Source organism: Medicago sativa, chromosome 7 (assembly GCF_051527215.1).
Source record: "Medicago sativa cultivar Bolivia chromosome 7, Bolivia_mono, whole genome shotgun sequence".
In the NCBI taxonomy this organism is placed as follows: Eukaryota; Viridiplantae; Streptophyta; class Magnoliopsida; order Fabales; family Fabaceae; genus Medicago; species Medicago sativa.
The window spans coordinates 23,838,002-23,860,209 of NC_140755.1; the positions used below are offsets into that span (position 1 = coordinate 23,838,002).

Consider the following 22,208-nt stretch of genomic DNA (forward strand, 5'->3'; position numbering starts at 1 on the left):
TGACCCTCCTTTACCCAATCTTCTGTCATGTCATTCACCAATTTATGTACATCATTATTAACATTACATACATCATGAGCATCCTGTAAAGTATTATCTTCACCCACTGTATCATCTTCAAACAAGCAAACATCTTCACCTAATGAGAAACCCCATTCCTCCACTACTTAAATATGGACCAGAACATCGTCAACCAAAACATCAACTGCATCATTAATAATATTCAACGACTACGTAGCCAATAAAATTCGAGCATAATCCAACCGTTCTCTGTCAACCGTAGACAAATCCACCCGCATTAAACGGCCAAAATCAAGAGCACACAAACAAAAAAAAAAAATTCATTCCAAGCTTGCAATGGAGTTCCATAAAGACGGATCCATGCACCTCTTTCAAATTTAATACACTTTTTATTCCATGTGGCTGTGTTTGTGAAAAAAGAATTAAAAAAATCAGCCGCCCCTGTTAAAATAGTCGTTACATCTGAAGCATCGTTAGATTTCAAGAACACCTTGTCTGCACCCATAGGAATAAGGTCTAAGTTTTCAACACATGCATCAAAATACGTTGTTGAATCAAAGGGATTGACTCGCCGTTCAATATTGTAGCCACCACTCCTTCACTCGCCCATTTAATATCTTCCTCTTGAGACCGATATTTAACAGTAAATCTTTCGGTATTTGTTGTAGTAACCTGCTCTTTCTTTGATACGTCATGTGGTAAAGAAACTCCCTTCTTCACTCGACCACCTCCACATTCCACATCTCCCACCACAATTTTCGCATTCCCATCCCCTCTTGCACGCTCCTTCCCACACTCGGAACCCTTCCTCGTCACCTCATTCGCCCTGCCATCTTTTGGTACTCCCCCAACTTCTTTGTTTTCCCCATCCCTCACACTTTTTTTCTCCCTCACCATTTGATAGGCCAAACCTCAAGTGCACGGTCTATCGAAGTAATAGTAGTAAAAGAGTATCATTCCGCTAGGGAATTGGTCAATCTAATTAACTTTTAGAAAATGATTAGAGAAGAAAAGAGATTTAAAAGAGGGGGTTTCAGTTGTTGAAAGTAAATAACAATTAATAAAAATAGCCTTGGGATCATTGGTTCGTCATAATAACAAACCCTTCACTAGACAAGACTTTAACTTCTAATTTCATGGTTTACACCTTAATTTCTAAAGACCGGTTTCCCTTTAGCCCCTCACCTTTCCGATGAAAGTCCGGTGAGAATTTACCCCTAGTAACCAAGCCTATTTCGCTGACTTGATTACTAGAAGATGCTTATAAGTATTGAAACTACTTGTGTCTCAAGAATTGCAAAGACTATTTCACTGCCTTTGCAATTCTTGTCTAAATTCACTTGTTCCAACATCAAAGCTCCGCTTTCGCATTATGAATTGATGTTTGAGATGATGGATTAACAATTATCAAACCCTCCACTTTCGCTTCTACAGTTTGATAATGGTTAATTCATGTTTAAGTGGTGAATTTAGATTAGAAATTAAAGTTACATGCAATTAGGGTTAAAGCATTGGTTCGATTAGGATTACGTCATTAGACTTATCCAATAATCCCAAGACAAAGAAGTCTACTCACTCATGTTCATCGTAGACATGGGGGAAGAAGAGAGAAAACAATAAAATAAATTGCGAGAAAGAAAGTAAAGAAAAGAACTTTATTAAAATAATTGTTACTAACAAATTCTAAGAAAAGGTGAATGTTTATGATGGAGTGCTACTCTATTTATAGCTTTACAATTGACTTAAAATCTAAGCAACTATAAGGGCTAATCAGTAAAACTACAACAGAGTAACTTGGGCTTGAAGAAAAGCAGCAAAAGAGCATCTGGAGGGTGGCACGGTCGTGCCACATGTTGGCACGGGCCGTGCCAAGCTTCTGACTTTGTGGAGACATATTTTTGTCTCCGTATTTTCGTATTTCTGCACTGTATTTGCTCCAGTCCTCTTTCTTTTGCTCCAAGACACCTTCCACCATATATTCATTCTAGAAATAAAATAAATTGCAATTTAAAGTAAAAGATTCAAAAAGGAAATAAATTTGCAATAAAATAAAATCAAATCTAAATAAAACTAAACTAAATAATGCATTAAAATAGACTAAATTATGACTCATCAAACTCCCCCACACTTGAATCTTTGCTTGTCCTCAAGCAAAAGGCAATGAACATAGCAGCAACAAAAAGATTAATCATGGCAATACAATTGAAAACACAAGTCTCTCTTTAAGGTATTTGTTTCAAGTACACTAATCGCAATTTCAAACATTCTTCATGAACCTATTCAACCCAACATCAAGTGTCAAGTGAGTTGTCCTTTCCCCCTAGATTCAAAATCACCCTAAGCAGTGCTGCAAAATTTTATCATCTCCGCGTAGGAAGTCTTTTTGGAGAGGGTGTCCTTTCCCCCTAGCATTGATGAATTTGTTTCCTCATTTGAGGGATTTGGAACTTTAGTTCAATTAGGGAGTCACCACCACAATTAGGAAGTTAGGGATTGTCCTTTCCCCCACATGTTGGTGCCATTCTCCCGCCCCATTTAACTTTAACAATTATAAAGAATAAAACAATAAAGCACATTAATTATTTCTCACACAAACTTATACTACTTTTACTCTAAAGACTTTTAAGGGTCTAAGTTAACACTAAAGATAGAACGAGTTCCTTAAAATACCTACTCATACATTTACTCAAAGATTGCAACCGGGTGCTTTTCTCATTAGAGATTTTTCACAATAAAACAAGATGTGGGTATAGCAAGAACACAAAAAACACAATAAATCATTTTCATGTACAAGAAACAACCTTTTTAAAGAGAAGACAACAAAAAATTTATGCCATATTTTACATTAAAAACAAGCTACTTAATCATGCCTTTCGCTATAAAAACAAAATAGAAGAATAAAGTTCAAGGGAGTTCGGAAACACTACGACTCTAGACACTTTATTAGCCCCCCCCCCCCCCCCCCCCCCCCACCCCACACACACACACACACACTGAGGGGAAGCATTGTCCTCAATGATTCAAAAGAAAAGAAAAATTAAAAGAGAAGAAGAAGTAGTAGTAGTAGAAGAAGAAGAAGAAGAAGAAAGGGATGAGGAAAGCTCACAATTTGCCGAAATAGCAGAAATTTCAGTCCTTTCTACTTATCCTCTTCTCATCTAACAATTTCTAAGCTCAAAATCCCCAAATATCAAACCCTAGCCTCTAAATCTAAGAAAAGAAAGAAGACTACCTTTTGTTCAACCTTTTGATCCAGTTTTGTTGTGGTGTCCGACTACTGTTGTGTTGTTGAGCCGGATCAGAATCCTTGGTCCCTTCTGCTCCCTTCTGTGCGTGTGTTACCGTCTGTATTTGTGTGGCCTTCATATGACGATTTGGATTTGACTTCTGGTATGGGTGGTTTTGTGAATGGATTGATTTCGGTTTGTTGTTGAGAATCGTTTGGGTTTACGGTTTGATGAATGGTTTTTGATGAGATCTGTTGTTGTATTGAACCGGCTATTTGGGTATTTGAATGGGTTTGTGAATGAGGCCAATGGAATTTTGTTTGTGACTGGTTATGGATTGAGGTGTTGGATTCGATTGAGATGTATGCCGAATGGTTATGAAAATTGTTGTATTGATTCTTGTTGTATTGCTTTGTGCAGGTTTATTCGTTTCTGGCCGTGCTTTGAATTTTGGCTCTCGAAATTGTTGTGTTATATGGTGTAGGTTTTGTGGTGAATTTTCGGCCTCCCTATGGTGTGTGCTCGCAGGTTTAATTTATAGTGTTTATGATTTTGGATTAGGGTTTGTTCAAAACGGCATAAACTTGTGCTTGAGGAGGAAGATCAGCAGGCGTTTGTTGCAGATAGACGTGTGAATTGTTTTCTGGATTAAGATGCAGATGAAAAGATGGGATTGGGATGAAAACGCGGGACATACCATTCTCTTGGATAATGACCATTTTTTGGACATTTTTTGGATATGAATAATAAAAATAAAGTAATAGTAAAATAAAAATAAAAATAAAAAAAACATGCAAACTTGGACTTATCTTTAAAAGTAATTAATAAAAGAAATTATTACTAAAATAAAAAAATTTAAAAAACTAAAAGTAAAATTAATTAATTAAAAAAAATTAAAAGATGGAAATAAAGACCAAAAATAAAAATAGAGAGAAGAGGGCCCGACTCGGAATCAAACATGAGGTATTTTAAAATACCTGTCTGCCGAATTTTTCACTGAAAAGTCAGAGACCGATCAGGATCGAAGGGCAAGCATCGGTGTATGAATGTAGGATCCTTAGGTCAAAAATTGGGGTATGACAGATGCCCCTATTTAAGTTATTTAAGTTTCTTCGTCCGGAGATTTGAAGATGTAATCTTTGATTCGGTCGGACCGAAGAGACTTAAATACAAAGTACACCAATTTTGGACCTAAGATTCTATGAATGCTCGTGATGCCGGTATGAATGTAGGATGACAAATCTGACTTAACTGAGACGAGAAACAACAACGGGATACCCAAATTCGTTGAAGAAAAAAGGGGTCCGACCCCGCTAGGGGAATGTAGTTTCACTGGGGAAAAAGATTGTCTACTACCGTATTGATTTGGAACAATAGCTTAATAAAAGTAAAACTTTTTAGCGACATCTCTTGAACAGCTATGCTGGGGATGCCACTTTTGAAATTGATTGGCGACGTCTCTAGAACAGATAAAATGGGGACGACACCATTGAAATTGACTTGATTAGTGACATCACTAGAACAGCTAAGCTGGGGACGACACCATTAAAATTGAAATTGAAATTGAAATTGATTAGTGACATCACTGGAACAGCTAATGCTGGGGATGACACCATTGAAATTGAAATTGAAATTGAAATTGATTAGTGACATCAATGGAACAGCTAACACTGGGGATGCACCTTTTATAAGACAAGAATTTTTGCAAGCTATTCGCTTGACACACAGGTAACAAAAGAGGCTTGCAAGCTATTCGCTTGACACAAAGGTAACAAAAGATATTTGCAAGCTATTCGCTTGACAATCATGACGACAAAAGAGGGTTGCAAGCTATTCGCTTGACACACAGGTAACAAAAGATGTTTGCAAGCTATTCGCTTGACACATAGGTAACAAAAGATGTTTGCAAGCTATTCGCTTGACACCAAGGATAACAAAAGAGGTTTGCAAGCTATTCACTTGACACCAAGAAAACAGTAGAGGTTTGCAAGCTATTCGCTTGACACCAAGGTAACAAAATAGGTTTGCAAGCTATTCGCTTGACACCAAGATAACAGTAGAGGTTTGCAAGCTATTCGCTTGACACCAAGGTAAAAAAATAGGTTTGCAAGCTATTCGCTAGATGCACCATGAGTGAAAATCAAACTGAAGGGATATGACAAAACAAGACTATAGGTGACGGATGCAACCATGTATGAATTGATATTGTGTATATGTTGTGTATATATGAATGTATGAATATGTGAAAGTATTAATGTATGAATGTATGATTGTATGAATGTATAAATGTAACTTGTACGACTGTATAAACTGTATATGACGGGTAACTCGATGAAACGAGACAAGACAGGTAAGATGGGAGGCGGACTGACATTGCAGTACAAACACTCGGCAAACTTCCTTGGAGATGATGTTATTGTGAACCAACCGAGCCATTGATGGGGTGAAGCCCGACACAAGGTAGCGGCTGATGCTCCTGGGGATAAAGCCCATTGTTAAACCAAAAGTCTGAAAGAAGCCGCCATTTGTGAACCGACGCAGAGCGTTCTTCCGTCGGCAAGCTTCGGCATTCATGGTTTTTTGTTTTTTGTTTTGAAAATCCCTAAATTTTGCCTAGACCACCCTTTCAGGTTTTCAGTCCAACGGGAATATATTCCTTTTTTATGCCCCTAATTTTGCCTAAGCCGCCCTTTCGGGTTTTCAACTTAGTGAGCTTTGATTTTATTTTTTTTATTTTTATTTTTTTTGTATTTCATGGACTGTGACAGCATCTTGGTTGAAGCAGAGGTCTCCTCCATAGTGCTTAGCCATGTTTCTCTTCTGGAATGTAACCGTTCTCGAGGCGGATGCTGATGTACGCTTCACCTACTCATAAGTTCAAAGAGAGTGTACTTGTTGTTCACAATTGTAAAAAGTTTTTGTATTTTTGAAATTTTTTGCTTCAAGTATTGTCATCAAAAATAGAAGAAATTTTGCAAATAAAATAAATGAGAGTTCCAAATAAATGGGCACAGGCTCAAATTTTGATGTATTGAGTGGTGACTGCCAACGGCATGGCTCCACGAATCTTTGAAGAATATGGAAAATGGTAAATATATTGGAAGGTACATTAAACGCAATAACAGTTATACTCTCTAACAACTTTGAATGCCCCTGTTTCGAGTCTATGAATGCCCCTGTTTCGAGTCATTGATTTGTGGACGCTTCGAATCGGAGGTTCTTTTGACGACTGGATGCCCAAAGTGGACTGCGCTGACTGATGCAGTTATAAGTCATTCATAGGACGTGCGAGTTTGTCACCATCCATAGCTGTAAAAGTCATTGCACACGAGCCTTCATAGTTAGGCGCCCACTTGCCCCTGGAGTCTGGTTGGAAAGTAGTACAGAGTTCCCTTCTTGAAATTCATGGGACGAACCTTTTTGTTATAAGCTTGTTTCGAACCTCTTTTGATATATTCGTACAAGGTCGTCATGCGTTTAAATTCGATCAAGCTTGGACTTTAGCAGAACTCCTATTGACGGGACTTTGACCTTCACGGGAAGCACGACCTCCATGTTGCATATTGGGGAAGAGGGGGGGTTGCCCCTGTTGAAATGTGTACTGAAGTACGATATCTGAGCAAAGCGAATGGTAGCACCCCGAGCCAGTCTTTGTAATTGAATGTCATCTTCTCGACAATCTCCTTGATATTTTGTTTGTAGCTTCAATGGCTAAGATGCCCCAGTATGTGAGAAATCTCGTCCGGAATCTCTTCATTCTCCTTCTTCAGCATCGGACACAAGGAACTCACGGCTGGAAGAGAGTACATGGTTAATGTGTTCAACGGGTTTATTAATGCATGATTTGATTATTGATTTTGACAAGTGAGTTTAAGTTATGATTATGCAGATATTTGAGAATGATTATATTTTTTTGTTTTTTGTATTACCATTTTTTCCAAAAAAAAAAAGCACAAAATAAAACAAAGTCGGGATCAAAACGACTTTTTTTATTAATGATGGAAAATACATGAAGCAAAAAACCCTACACAAGTTCACTTTCGTCTCGGGCGGGACGAAAGGATTTTTTTGAAAAGCAAAAAGCAACAAACAAACATTATTTGAACAAATAAGTAGTAGAAGGAACATTGACAGCGGCCCAATTGTGGCTACACACTCGGATTCAAATTCTTGAAAGGCAAGACATCTTCGTCGATCAGCTTCTGGACTTCAATCTTCAAGGAGAAACAGTGCTCAACGTCATGACCTTGTGCCCCTCGATGAAAGGTACAGAAGAGGTCAGGTCTCCACCTAGCCGGCAATTTCTTAGGTATCGGCGGAGGTGGTCTGGTCTGGACAAGGTTCCTTTTAAGCAAAAACGGAAGCCACTCTGCGTACTTCATAGGAATCGGATCGAACTGCAGTGCTTTTGGAACCTGTTGTTGAGGTTGTTGCATGTACAGTGACTGAGGTTGTTGTTGAGGCCTTTGCTGGACAAGTAGCTGACCCTCGGGGGACAGGGTGTTATCTTGGATTAACCTCTGGACTACAGTCCTGAAAGCAAAACATTGCTTGATGTCGTGACCTGGTGCCCCTTGATGAAATGCACAAGAAAGGTCAGTTCTATACCCCATTGGCAATCTTTTCGGCACCGGAGGAGGTGGTCTACTTTGGATTAGGTCCTCCTTAAGCAGTGTGGGAAACAGCTCTGCATATTTCACAGGAATTAGATCAAACTTCGGTGCCTCCTGAGCCTGATTTTGAGGAATAAACTTTTGCAGAGCCTGTTGTCAAGGTTGTTGGGGACATAGTGGCTGAACTTGTGTAGCCATCAGTGAAGATACAAAGTTAGTTAACTTCTCTACCTCGGCCCGAAGTGTTGTTACCTCTCCGCGAAGTTCGTGGACCTCTTGCTCAAGCTGATCCGACTTTTGTGTTTGCACAAATGTCTGCATATGCGGACTGAAGTTGAAGGACGACATCGGACCACTCTTGAAATGGGTTGACCTCTGTTGGAAAAGACAACTTGTGTGAGACATTGGATTTGAGACCATGAAATGCAAAATGATGCATGATGTTATGCAAAAATAGACACATTTTTATTTATCGAAGGACTTATAAAAGCAAATTTGTAAACATCATAATTGAAAATTTCATTGAATAATTAAAGTACTACAAGATAATTCCCTTTTTAACAACAAAGCCAAGGGATAGACTTATAAAGTAAAACAAGATAATTCTCTTTTAACAAAACTGAGCCAAGGGCTAGACTCCAAAGTACATCACAAAAAGCTAGAATTAAAACAACTAGGATATTCTCAGACTCTTGAAATAGACTACTCCTCGAAATCTGAATTCGCACCATCAAAGAAATCCAAACGCTCCTTTGCACTGATAAATTGTGCGAGCCTCGTGCTCTGAGCTCGGATCTGAGCATCTCTTTTAGCTATCCGTTTCCTTTGCTTGAGGAGCTCATGCTCCTGTTGTTCTATTTTACCACTCATAGTTTCCATCTTGAGGATAGCTTCATCATACTTCCTTTTCAAAGTGGAATTTTCAAGGATTAACACAGCTTCCCGCTCTTGGCTCTCCTCCTGAGTCTTTGGGGGTAAAGGTAAGGGTATGGTCAGAATGGTTGAGGTTACGAGCCTTTGTCGAGGGTAAGGCATCTTCAGTTTATTTGCTCGATCAATGACCCATTGGACATAAGCTTCATGGGCGGTGTTCGACTTCCTTCCTAACTGGTTCCTATCCATCCTGATAATGGAATGCCAAGCTTTCTCAAATTGCGCTTTTTGGTTTGCACCGTCCTTCTTGTAGAGGAAGAAATCCTTGTCTAGGATGCGGTACAGAGGCTTCATCTTCATAAGGTATCCGAACTGACGTCTAGCAGGAACTGGGCTATAGCTGATTCCTGCACGTATACCCAGGAGGGGTACATTGTTGAATTCTCTACACCTATTGATGATAACTTCTGGGTCACAAGCTGGGTTAAACCAATTTATGTCATTAGGGGTGAGGGTCATGAGCTTTTAAGACCATGGGATGTATTCTGGTCTAAACTTAGGGCGAGGTAAGTGTGAAGTGATCCACATGTGGAGTAAAGGTGCACAACAAATGATGGTTCCTTTCCCCTTACCGGTTCTCTCATGGGAACCGGGTTTTTAGTTAGGAAGATTTGAATGGCTTTCATGTCAACAAAGTCGTTAACATTCGGGAAGAGCACAATACCATAAATGAGCAAGGCAAGGATAGACTCAAAAGCATAAATCTTCGATCTATCAAGACAAGTGGTGGCTTTTTGGTAGAGGAAGTTGTAGGACAGGCACTGAAGACCGGCTCTAGGGATGAATTTGTCTTTTATGTCGGCTATTTCAAGGTGAAGGGCTTTTGCGAGAGCTGAGATTTTAGGGGTGAGTTCAAGACCATGAAAGGGCACTTCGTTGAGTACGTGTAAACCAACCCAATGAGAATACTCCTCTAATGTAGGAAAGAGCTGAAAATCTGGGAATGTAAAGCCGTGGTACATCGGGTCATAAAACTGGATCAGAGTGTTGAGGAGCCCCTCATCCACCTTTGTCATGAGAATATCGACCAAACAACCATACTCCCTTCAAAAATGATCTGGATCCTTCAATCTCCTTGCTAACTTCCTTAAGCTCTCTAAGTCCGGTTCCTTGAATCCATACCTATGAGTTCTCCTTACATCCTCCATTTCCTATGATGTTTACAAAAAACCTACATAAGTCCTTTGATATTTTATGGATGAGAAAAAAAAATGATTTACGAATGGATGCATGTATGTATGATTATGCATGGAAAACATGATGAGGTTTAAGGTATACAATGTTGGAGCTTAGGGATAACAACGCCATTTGGTAAGAACTATGGTTTCATTTGCACTTGTAACAAGGGTTCTACCAAAGTTCCCAAATTCCAACCGCCTTTGAACTTTATCGGATACCGAGACAACACCCGGTCCAACATCGTTCGTAGGAAAGTCTAGTTCGAGTGTAGTATCGCATGTCGACTAATACCGAGACAACACCCGGTTAGCCACCGCACTACGTCCTAAAAGGCCAAGATGGGTTAAGGGTTACTAAAGGTCCTTAGCGTTCAACGGAAACTTAAGAGTAATGAAGTCTAAACGTGACAACACACGCCGACATATATCACTTCAAGTTCCTTCGCTAAGTGTGGCCATATCACATGCGTCAAGACACGAGAATACTCTCGGTATGCCACTATGATTCCACCACTCCTATCTTATATTTCTCTCAAGCCCGGGTTAGGACTAATCTCACCACTCACGTTAAAAGAAAGAAGAAAGAATAAGGGAAAGCATATATACACGTATTTCCATCTTTTATTTTTGATTTTATTTTTAAGCAAGTTATAGCACAAAGTTTAAATAAAACTAAGTTAGGCTCAACGCTCTTAGGGGGCCCCCAGCGGAGTCGCCAATTCTGTCGCGTCATTTTTCGGAGATCAAGGCTATTTGAGTAGCTTTTGACTCACTTGATTATTTCACGACTGAACATTTTAATTTTTAAGGAAAGGGGAAAGAAAGTTCAAAATACCCCATTTGAAAGATTTTGGGTTCGGGGGTTAGTTACATAAAGGGAAGGTGTTAGCACCCTTTATGTCCGTAGTACTCTATGGGAACCTCTTGATTTTATTTAAATAATGTGCTATAAACTTGCTTGCTTTTTTTGAAAATCAAATTTGAAATGATAAAAGAAAGGAGACCTAGTTTATCTATATTTTATTGATTTGGAAGGACATGGTCCTTTGCCTACGTACCCGTGAGGGATCAAAACCTCGTAGTTCGGGGTAGAAATTGACGTTTGATTGGTTGTGTGTTTTTTTATTAGTTTTGAAAAAAAAAAGGTTTTAAAATGAAAAGCCAAAGTGGCAAATGAGTATTTGTTTGTATTTTTTAATATTGAAGAAAATGGACTCAAAATAAGTTAAATTGATTGACAATTGATTAAGAAAATAAAAATAAAAAAAGACGTCACTTGATTTAAGACCAAGGTTTGTTTATGAAAATATTTTATGATTTTTTGTTGATTTTGCATGTTTTTATGGTTTTTTTGAATAATAATTAAACTAAAAATTAAAACTATCGGAGCAAGAAAATAAAACGTAGGTATCTTGTAATGACGTTGGATCACTACAAGAACCTCTAACCTAAACTAGGAGCATAAGAATAAATCATACACACACACGCACACATGCACCTAAAACTATTACATAAAATCCTATTATACATTCTAAAGTCTGCAAAAAATAAATGACAAGAAAAATAAATTATTTACATTAAAGCCTAGTTTACATTCTAATATCCTAGCTATAGAATAAATGACGTAAATATATATGTGAACAAAATAAAAAAATAAATCTAATTCTAAAATATGCATGAGGAAATATAAAAATAATTACAATGCTAAAAGATAAAAATAAAATGTATGCAAGACTTGAAAGACATAAAAATTGGGTTCAATCACAAGGTGGGGGGTGCAGCGGTATCCAGGTAGGCGCAGACAAGAAGTAAAGAAAATAAACCAGTAGAGAGTTGGGTCAAAGAGCAATTTCGGAATTGGGCTTAGGCTGGGGAGGCCTGCAAACCAGTCAGATCTAATCAAAGGGTCTGGAGAGCGAGGGTGCACGTTTAGAGCGTACACCCACGCACACTCAAGCAGACGAGGCATATATAAAGGCTGTGAGGCCATTTTTCATTCATTTCTAACATCCACTTCTCTCTCTTCAATTCTATCCTCTCTAAACTCTCTCCCTCAACATTTCTCTGTTCTCTCTCCGACGAACTGAAAGGCGGTGGTAAGTTTCCGGCACGGTGGTTGGCCGGCCGGAGTGGCGGCGCTGCCGCGCCAGACCTAAAAGGTTTCTTTTTCTTTGATTTTTCAGTCCTTTCTACTTATCCTCTTCTCCACTAACAGTTTCTAAGCTCAAAATCCCCAAATATCAAACCCTAGCCTCGAAATCTAAGAAAAGAAAGAAGACTACCTTTTGTTCAACCTTTTCATTTGGTTTTGTTGTGGTGTCCGACTACTGTTGTGTTGTTGAGCCGGATCGGAATCCTTGGTCCCTTCTGCTCCCTTCTGTGCGTGTGTTACCGTCTGTATTTGTGTGGCCTTCGTATGATGATTCGGATTAGACTTCTAGTTTGGGTGGTTTTGTGAATGGATTGATTTCGGTTTGTTGTTGAGAATCGTTTGGGTTTGCGGTTTGATGAATGGTTTTTGATGAGATCCGTTGTTGTATTGAACTGGCTGTTTGGGTATTTGAATGGGTTTGTGAATGAGGCCAATGGAATTTTGTTTGTGACTGGTTATGGATTGAGGTGTTGGATTCGATTGAGATGTATGCCAAATGGTTATGAAAATTGTTGTATTGTTTCTTGTTGTATTGCTTTGTGCAGGTTTATGCGTTTCTGGCCGTGCTATCAATTTTGGCTCTCGAAATTGTTGTGTTATACGATGTAGGTTTTGTGGTGAATTTTCGGCCTCCCTATGGTGTGTGTTCGCAGGTTTAATTTATAGTGTTTATGATTTTGGATTAGGGTTTGTTCCAAACGGCATAAACTTGTGCTTGAGGAGGAAGATCAACAGGCGTTTGTTGCAGATAGACGTGTGAATTGTTTTCTGGATTAGGATGCAAATGAAAAGATGGGATTGGGATGAAAGCGTAAGACAGACCATTCTCTTGGATAATGACCATTTTTTGGACATTTTTTGGATATGAATAATAAAAATAAAGTAATAGTAAAATAAAATATAAAAAAAACATGCAGACTTGGACTTATCTTTAAAAGTAATTAATAAAAGAAATTATGACTAAAATAAAAAATTTTAAAAAACTAAAAGTAAAATTAATTAATTAAAAAAATTTAAAAGATGGAAATAAAGACCAAAAATAAAAATAGAGAGAAGAGGGCCCGACTCGAAATCAAACATGAGGTATTTTAAAATACCTGTCTGCCAAATTTTCCACTGAAAAGTCAGAGACCGATCAGGATCGAAGGGCAAGCGTCGGTGTATGAATGTAGGATCCTTAGGTCAAAAATTGGGGTATGACAGGTCCTTTCTGTTGATGAGCAAATTTGGGGGCCTAGACCTTGTCGTATGTTGAAATGTTGGGCTGATGTACCAGGGTATATGGACTTTGTGAGAGAAAAGTGGCGCTCGTTTCATGTGGAGGGCTGGGGAGGTTTTGTGATGAAAGAAAAATTGAAAATGGTTAAACTTGCACTCCGAGAATGGCATCAAAACCACACTTACAATATTCCAAGTAAAATATCAAATATGAAGGAGAGAATTTCTGTGTTGGATGAAAAATGGGAGGTCTCTTCTTTGGGGACAGAGGAGGTGGAGGAATTACATGGATTATCCGAAGAATTGCACTCTTTATCTAGGATCCATTCTAGTATTAGCTGGCAACAGTCTCGCTTGAATTGGTTAAGGGATGGGGTGCTAATTCTAAGTTCTTTCACGGTACTTTGTCGAGTAGGAGGCACGTTAATACTATCTCAGTAATTAATGTCGGAGGTGTTATGATTGAGGGTGTCAGTAATGTTAGGGAAGCGGTTTTTAACCATTTTGCGGATCATTTCTCAGCGCCTGTTGTGGAGCGCCCTCGAGCTCTTGATTTAAATTTTCGCCTACTTTTCGTACAGGGAGGGGGCGGATCTGATAAAACCTTTCACCGTGGATGAAATCAAAATTGCAGTATTGTGATAGTTACAAGAGTTCCGGTTCGGATGGAGTAAACTTTGGCTTCATCAAAGATTATTTTGGAGGACATGAAAGATAACATTATACGGTTTGTAACGGATTTCCATCGAAATGGCAAACTCGTGAAAGGTATAAACAACATCTTCATTACTTTAATTCCTAAAAAAGATTGCCCGCAAAGTTTGAATGACTTCCGCCCCATTTCTTTGGTGGGAAGCTTGTATAAGGTGTTGGCAAAATTATTGGCAAACAGATTGCGGATTGTGGTTGGTAGTGTTATCTCATATACTCAATCTTCTTTTGTGAAGGGTCGACAAATTCTTTATGGTATTCTAATTGCTAATGAGGTTGTTGATGAGGCCAAAAAATTAAAAAAAGAATTGTTACTGTTCAAAGTAGATTTTGAAAAAGCTTATGATTATGTGGATTGGAATTACTTGGATGACGTTATGGGGAAAATGGCTTTTCTTACTCTCTAGAGGAAATGGATGAAAGAATGTGTAACAACGGCTTCTGTGGTGGTTTTAGTTAAAGGGAGCCCTATAGAAGAATTTTCCATGGGTCGAGGGTTACGCCAAGGGGACCCTTTTTCCCCTTTTTTATTCCTTTTGGCGGCGGAGGGGTTTCATGTGATGATGGATGCCTTGATCAATAACAATCTTTTTTTCGGATACAAGATTGGTCGGGAGCGCTGCTTGTCTTTTTCTCATCTTCAATTTGCCGATGATACGATAATTTTGGGTGAGAAAAGTTGGGCTAATGTTAGGGCTATGAGGGTTGTTCTTCACCTTTTTGCTGCTATGTCGGGGTTGAAAGTGAATTTCCACAATAGTGAGTTGGTGGGTGTTAATGTTGGTCGTTCTTGGTTATTTGAAGCAGCGACTATTTTGAATTGTAAGGTGAATAATTTGCCTATCTTGTATCTGGGTCTTCCTGTTGGTGGAGATCCTCGTCGATTGAATTTTCGGGATCTTGTTGTCGATCGAATTAAGTCTCGCATGTCTAGTTGGAAAAGCAGACATCTCTCGTTTGGTGGTCTCTCCTTAAGTCTGTCCTGACCTAGCTTCCTGTCTATGCTCTTTCCTTCTTCAAATCTCCCTCAGGTATTATTGCTTCTATTGATTCTCTTTTACTTCGTTTTTTTTTGGGGTGGGAGTAAGGAAAATCGGAAAATATCTTGGATTGATTGGGAGTCCATTTGTGTGGAAAGGGAGGTTGGTGGTTTGGGGGTAAGGCGTATTAGAGAGTTTAATTTAGCTTTGCTGGAGAAGTGGTGTTGGAGGATGTTGGTGGATAGAGAAGGCCTTTGGTTTAGAATATTGGCCGCTAGATATGGCCTTGAGAGGGGGTGGTTGACAGATGGGGGGAGTGAGAAGTCAGTGTGGTGGAAGGACATTGTTGTCATCAGGGACGGTGGTGGTGTGTTTGGTAACTAGTTCACTGATAACTTACGGCGTCATGTAGGTAATGGTGCTCACACATTATTCTGGTTAGATAGGTGGGTTGGTGATGTTCCTCTTAGCATCCGTTTCCGCAGGTTATATGATTTATGTGATGACAAATTGTGTACGGTGGCGCAAATGCTAGCTAGGGAGTGGGTGGTAGGGGATGAGGCTTGGAGATGGCGGAGGAGATTGTGGGTTTGGGAAGAGGAGTTGTTAGTGGAGTGCATGAATATGTTATTGTCTGTTATGTTACAGGTTGACAGTATTGATGTGTGGCAGTGGATTCCTGATCCGGCTGCTGGGTACACAGTTAGTGGGGCATACAGGTTACTTACTGCTCGGCCTCTTCCCATTGATTGCGTTCCTGAGGCTCTTTTATGGAGGAAGGAAGTTCCCTTGAAGGTTACTGTGTTCACTTGGCATCTGTTTCGATTTCGTTTGCCTACAAATTTATATCGTAGAGGAGTCATCTCTTCCGAGGCTCAGATATGTGTTGCAGGTTGCGGTCTTCAGGAAACAGAAAATCATCTTTTTCTGTCTTGCCCTTTGTTTGGTTAAATGTGGCAACTGGTTCGAAATTTACTCTGTGTTTACTCTGCAGATCATTATACTATTGTTGATCATTTTTATCAGTTTGGTACCCTTTATGGTGGAGCTAAGACTCGGTGCTCTCTTATGCATTTGTTTTGGTTTGCTACAGTCTGGGTAATTTAGAAGGAAAGAAACAACAGAATTTTTTGTGATAAAGAGAACCACCCATTGCAGCTTCTGGAAAAAATCAAAGTATTGTCCTTTTGGTGGTTCAAAGCTCATGCTTTAGTTTTTTCAGTATAGTTTTCATCATTGGTGCCAAAACCCATTCTTATGTGCGGGTTGTGGCTAATTGTTGTTTTTGTTGTTAAAATACTTTTTGTAATTTTTGGCTTTCTTCTCAGGTACACCTTGTGCCGGGAGGATAATCATTTGGTTTTATATATCATTTTGATTTCTTCAAAAATATATATATCCAAAAATTCACTGCCGGATCAGGTTGCTGGGTACACAGTGAATTGATTTACATTTGTCATGTGCTACATGTTTATGTTACTATTTGTATTTTTTAAACATATTTGTGGAATTGATTTTAAGAATGAAATCCATTTTCTCTATGATGTAAATCAATTCATCTATCTATGTATGCATGCCAAAATAAAATTTGGAGTCAATCACATGCTAATTTGGAGTCTATTGTTAGTACTTACCGATGGTTATATCTAGTTAATGATTGTAGTTTATTGTTATTTGAGAAAGTGTATAATTTTTTTTCGATAGAAAGATAGTGGATAATTAGTAAATGTATTATTTGCTGTGGATATGTGTAGCATTTTTTTTTGAGGGATGTATATGTGTAGCATTGAAAATTTAATTGGTGATCAATGATTATGTTATTTTGGTTGCTTTAAGTCTCGTGATGTGATTATTGAGTATACTCTTGTATAATTATTCTGAAAATGATACCTACAAAACCTATTAATATTGCCACAGTTTTTTATGATGCAAATTAATTTTGTTGTAGTATTGTTTGTCATAGTCAACAATTTCTAGTTATCATATTGATATATGGTGTGGTCATATATTATGGTATATGTGTGTAAAGCTGTCTCATTTAATATAATATAGTTCATGTTAATTCTTTACAAATTGACTTTGATCTGGTATTTGCAATATATGTTTTTATTGAGATCACTCCCTTGACATGTGTATGTATGAGTTTAGTATTTTGAAAACTTTATCTTATACAATTGAATTGACAGGAGACATTTTATTAAGAAAATTATGAAAAATATATTGTGGGTTATCCATTGTATTAGAGTAAGACAATGATGTTTAATGAAGTTTGTTTATGAGAAAATATATATTTATGGGTGTCGCGTCATTTTTCGGACGGTCGAATGCCATTTTGATTGGCGTTTGACCCACTTTTTTGGTTTCACGACTGAACATTTAATTCTTTTCAAAAGAAAGTGGAAAAAGGTTCAAATACCACATTTATTAGGGATTAAGGGTTTGGGGGTTGGTTATATTTAGGGAAGGTGTTAAGCACCCTAAATATTCGTAGTACTCTACGAGAACCTCTTGATTTTATTTAACTTTTGTGCTATAAACTTGCTTGCTTAAAAAATGGAATTTGCAATGATAAAAGAAAAATAGAGACCTAAATTATCTACGTTTTATTGATTTGGAAGGACGCATGTCCTTTGCCTACGTACCCGTGAGGGATCAAAACCTCGTAGTTCGGGGTAGAAATTGACGTTTGATTTGTTTTTGTGTTTTTTAATGTTTTTGAAAAAAGGTTTTAAAATGAAAGAAAGCCAAAGTGGCAAATGAGTATTTGTTTGTGTTTTTTAATATTGAAAGAAAGGAGGACTCAAAGTAGAATTAAATTGATTGATGATTTGATTAAGAAAGAAAATAAAATGAACGATCACTTGATTTAAGATCAAGGTTTGTTTATGAAAATGTTTTTGTGATTTTGATATATTTGCATGTTTTTGTTATTTTGAATAGCAAATGAAAATTAAAACTAACGGAGCGATAAAAGATAAAGGCGCGTGGACGTTTGTGATGACATTAGATCACCACAAAGTCCCTAATAATAATATATAAAGCGATAAATAAAAACACACGCACACGCACACTATTTTTCATTTATGGCGTTACATTTGACCTAACTACATGCTACTTCTTGCAATAAGATAAATGACGTGAATTAAAATGCATGACGATATAACTTATAAATACTAAGATGTGATGCGAGTAAAATAAAAATGCATGATAACGAAAATAAAATGCTAAGAAAACTAAAATGCATGAAAGAAAAGAAATAAAATGCAGGGGGGTGCAGCAAACAGATCTGGTGGTGCAAGCAGTAACAAGAATGAAACACAGCAAAATGAAAGAGAAAGCAGTTGGGCTTAAGAGCAATTTCGGTTGGAGCAGATCCATGGGTTGCTGGACCGGTTTAAAAGAGTAGTAGTGGGTTATGGAGCAGATCCACGGGTTTGGTTATGGGCCCACATAAAAGGATAAGTTGTTGTTGAGAAAGAAAACAAACGTATGTTTCTTCTTCCTTCAACACCCAACATTATTCTTCCTTCTCTCTACATCTCTTCTTCTTCTCTCTTCTTCTCACCGATTCCTACACCAAAATTCTCAAACAAAATTCAAATTAAATAGATCTAGGAGTTAGCAAAATACTACCTTTTGTGTCTTTTGAGGATCGGCTCCGATTGTGAAGTTGTGGTGGTTCGAATTTGGTTTTGATGAGTTTTGTTCTGTGTTGTGCGTCTGTTTCTGTTTGTGTTAGTATGTGATGGATTTCGGATGTGTGTGTGATTGGTTGGGGTTCAATTTTAGATAGGGATTGCGGTGGTTTGGCCGGTTTAACGGCGGTTGTGGTGTTCGATTCTGGCTGGATGTTGATTACGGATTTGATGGTGAAAGCTTGTGTTGGTTTGAACTCTGTTGTGTAGGGTTCGGATGCAGGTTTGTATTGGTTATGTGCTGTTTGCAGGTTGTGTTGTTGTTAAAAAAAAAGTTGTGTGTGTTTTGGTGACGTGATTATGTTGTGGCTTTGTGAGGGTTTTTGTTTGTTTGTTGATGGTGATAAGAAAGAAAAAAAGCTTTGTTGAGATTGTTGAAGAGCTTTATGAATAATTCTTTGAATATTCACGTGAGAGAGAGAATTGAATTCTTTGTGTGTGTAAGCTTCTCCTGCTTTTGCCTTGTTATGTGCTTGTATTTATAGAACCTTATGTCTTGAAGCTTCACAGACAAAAACAGTTGTGTTGTCCTTGCTAAAAACAGCCCATGTGCTTATGTTTTTGTTACTTGGTGTGCAAGAATGAGAAAAATGTGGCTTTTGTTCATGCAGAACGTTCTCTAGAACGTTCTGGAATTTCCAATTTGCAAAGAGAAAAGGTTAACACGTGAATGCAAGCTGTAAAAGTTTGGAGGCCACTTGTTTACAGCTGTTTGGCACTTCTTTGAAAGCTACAAGTGATGTCCTTTGTTGCTTGGAGAGCAAGAATGTCCTAGTTGTAAAATTTCCACATGAAGAATGTTCGTAAGAACGTTCTTGTTGTTCCTTTCCTTTTTTGAGACAAACACACGTGATGAAAACAGCTGTGATCTTGTGGCAACATGAGGGAACATGATGATGTCATCCTTATCCTTTTGAAGTTCCACCAGAACGTTCTCAAGAACATTCTTTTAGTTCCATGCACTTTTGAAGCAAATCGTGTGGTGTTGTGCAGCTGTAATCTAGTTGCATACTTGATGGGACATAATGAGGTCACTTTGTTTCAATTGTAGTATGACCAGAACATTCTGGAGAATGTTCTAGTAGACCATTCTTAACTTCATCTTATGCCTCTCTGCCGAATTTTTCGCTGAAAAGGCTGAGACTGGTCGGGGATAAAAGACACGTGTCGGTGTATGAATGCATGATCTTTGGTCAAAATTTGGGGTATGACAGATGCCCCTATTTAAGTTTCTTCGTCCGGGGACTTGAAGATAGAATCTTTGATTTGACGGGTCGAAGAGACTTAAATACTAAGTACACCAATTTTGACCAGTTGAAATGCTAAGAATGCAATGCTTATGAATATATTGATATGAATCCATGCACATGTAATTATGAACGCAACAAACGGCAAACATATGCCTACTGGGGGGACACCCTGATAATGATTGCTGGGGAGGAAAGAATGCTAATTACCTTTGAAGTGATAATAGCGAACATGATAATAATAAAAAAAAAAAATTGTCTATTACCTTTGAAGTAGTAAAGACGTGTTTGTTACCTTCAAAGTGGTAAAGACGAATATGACCAGAAATGAAATTGTCTATTACTTTTGAAATAGTAAAGACGTGTATGTTACCTTTGAAATGGTAAAGACGAACAAGAAATAAATTTGTCAATTACTTTTGAATTAGTAAAGGACAATGTCTGTTACCTTTGAACTGGTAAAGACGGACATGACAAGAAATAAAATTGTCAATTACTTTTGAATTAGTAAAGGACAATATCTGTTACCTTTGAACTGGTAAAGACGACCAAGAAATAAATTTGTCAATTACTTTTGAATTAGTAAAGGACAATGTCAGTTACCTTTGAACTGGTAAAGATGAACAAGAAATAAATTTGTCAATTACTTTTGAATTAGTAAAGGACAATGTCAGTTACCTTTGAATTGGTAAAGACAACCAATAAATAAATTTGTCAATTACTTTTGAATTAGTAAAGGACAATGTCTGTTACCTTTGAACTGGTAAAGACGAACATGACAGGAAATAAAAATGTCTATTACTTTTGAAATAGTAAAGACGTGTGTGTTAACAAAGGACACTCGAGATAAGGTTTGAACAATTACTGGGGAAATTTGGATAGACATTGGTAAAGATGAATATTTGGTGCGACCTGTCACTTGAAACAAATTTTATTGGTGACAAACTCTGACATAGCCATATTGGGGATGACATTGTTATGTATTGGAGTAAGACATTTGAAGTATAACCCAACCATGCATGAATGATATTTGTATGCACGTTATGTATGCATGAGTGAATGAGTGTATGCATGTATGAGTGTATGAATGAAGGAGTGTATGCATGTATGAGTGTATGAATGTATGGATGGTAACTTGTATGACTGTATAAACTGTATGTGACAGGTGGACTTGGTGAGATGATATAAGACAAGTAAGATGGGAGGGGGACTGACATCGCAGTACAAACACTCGGCAAACTTCCTTGGAGATGATCCTATTGTGAGCAAATAGAGCTGTTGACGGTGTAAAATCTGGCACAAAGTAGCAACTGATGCCTTTTGGGGATAAAGCCCATTGCTGACGAGAAGTCTGGAAGAAGTTGTCATTTGTAGACCAGCGCATAGTGTTCCTTCATTGGCATGCTTCAGCAGTCATGCTTTTTGCTTTTGAAAATCCCTAATTTTTGCCTGGATCGCCCTTTCAGGTTTTCAATCCACCGGGATGCTCATTTTTGCCTAAGTCGCCTTTTCAGGTTTTCGACTCAGCGAGCTCTCTCTTTTTTTGATTCTTCTTTTTTTTCTTTTTTTTTTTTTGACAGAGGCATCATCCAACATTTGGTCAGACTTGCAGAGTTTAAATGTCCTTGAGATGGATGTTGATGTATGTTTCCTCTACTCATAAAGAAACCGTACAAGTTGCTTATGCATTCCAAAAGACATGAAAAAGTTTAAAATTTTTTTGCTTTAAGTATTCATATCAAAAAATAGAAGAAAACTTTTGCACACCAACTAAACGAGAATTTCAAATAAATAGGCATAGGCTCAAATTAATGTAATGGAGTGGTAGCATGCCAAAGGCGTGGCTCCACAGATTTTAAAAAAAAAATTGGAAAATGGTAATTATAAAGGGAAAGGTACGTTGAACACAATAACCGTTATACTCCCTGACGACTGAATTCCACTGTTCCGAGTCATTGATTTGCAGATGCTTCATAGCGGAGATCCTTTTGACAGTTGAAAATGCCCCAGATGAGCCATGTCTGATTTGATGCAGTTACCTTGCCATAAATTGGAGGACTTTTTACGACTGAAATGCCCTAAGCTTCGAATTGGATGTTCTTTGATAGCAGGCATGCCCCAAGCGGATTGTTATTGATTAGATGTAGTTACTTTGTCATTTGATCCTTAATTTTTGCATAGATCGCCTTTTTAGGTTTTCAATCTATCAGGATAATCATTTTTGTTTATGTCT

At 37.9% G+C, this 22,208-nt stretch overlaps 1 protein-coding gene across 1 annotated transcript; it reads right to left on the reverse strand.

Moving 5' to 3' along the window:
* Positions 1-8,563: 8,563 nt before the first annotated feature.
* LOC146905011 (uncharacterized) lies at positions 8,564-9,253 on the reverse strand. The gene has a single exon (XM_085728420.1). It carries the CDS (start codon positions 9,251-9,253, stop codon positions 8,564-8,566), a length of 690 nt encoding a protein of 229 aa, XP_085584546.1.
* Positions 9,254-22,208: the final 12,955 nt, after the last annotated feature.

Excerpts from the sequence above, each read along its gene's own strand:
- LOC146905011 (XM_085728420.1), bottom strand. The coding sequence starts at position 9,253 with ATGACCCTCACCCCTAATGACATAAATTGGTTTAACCCAGCTTGTGAC.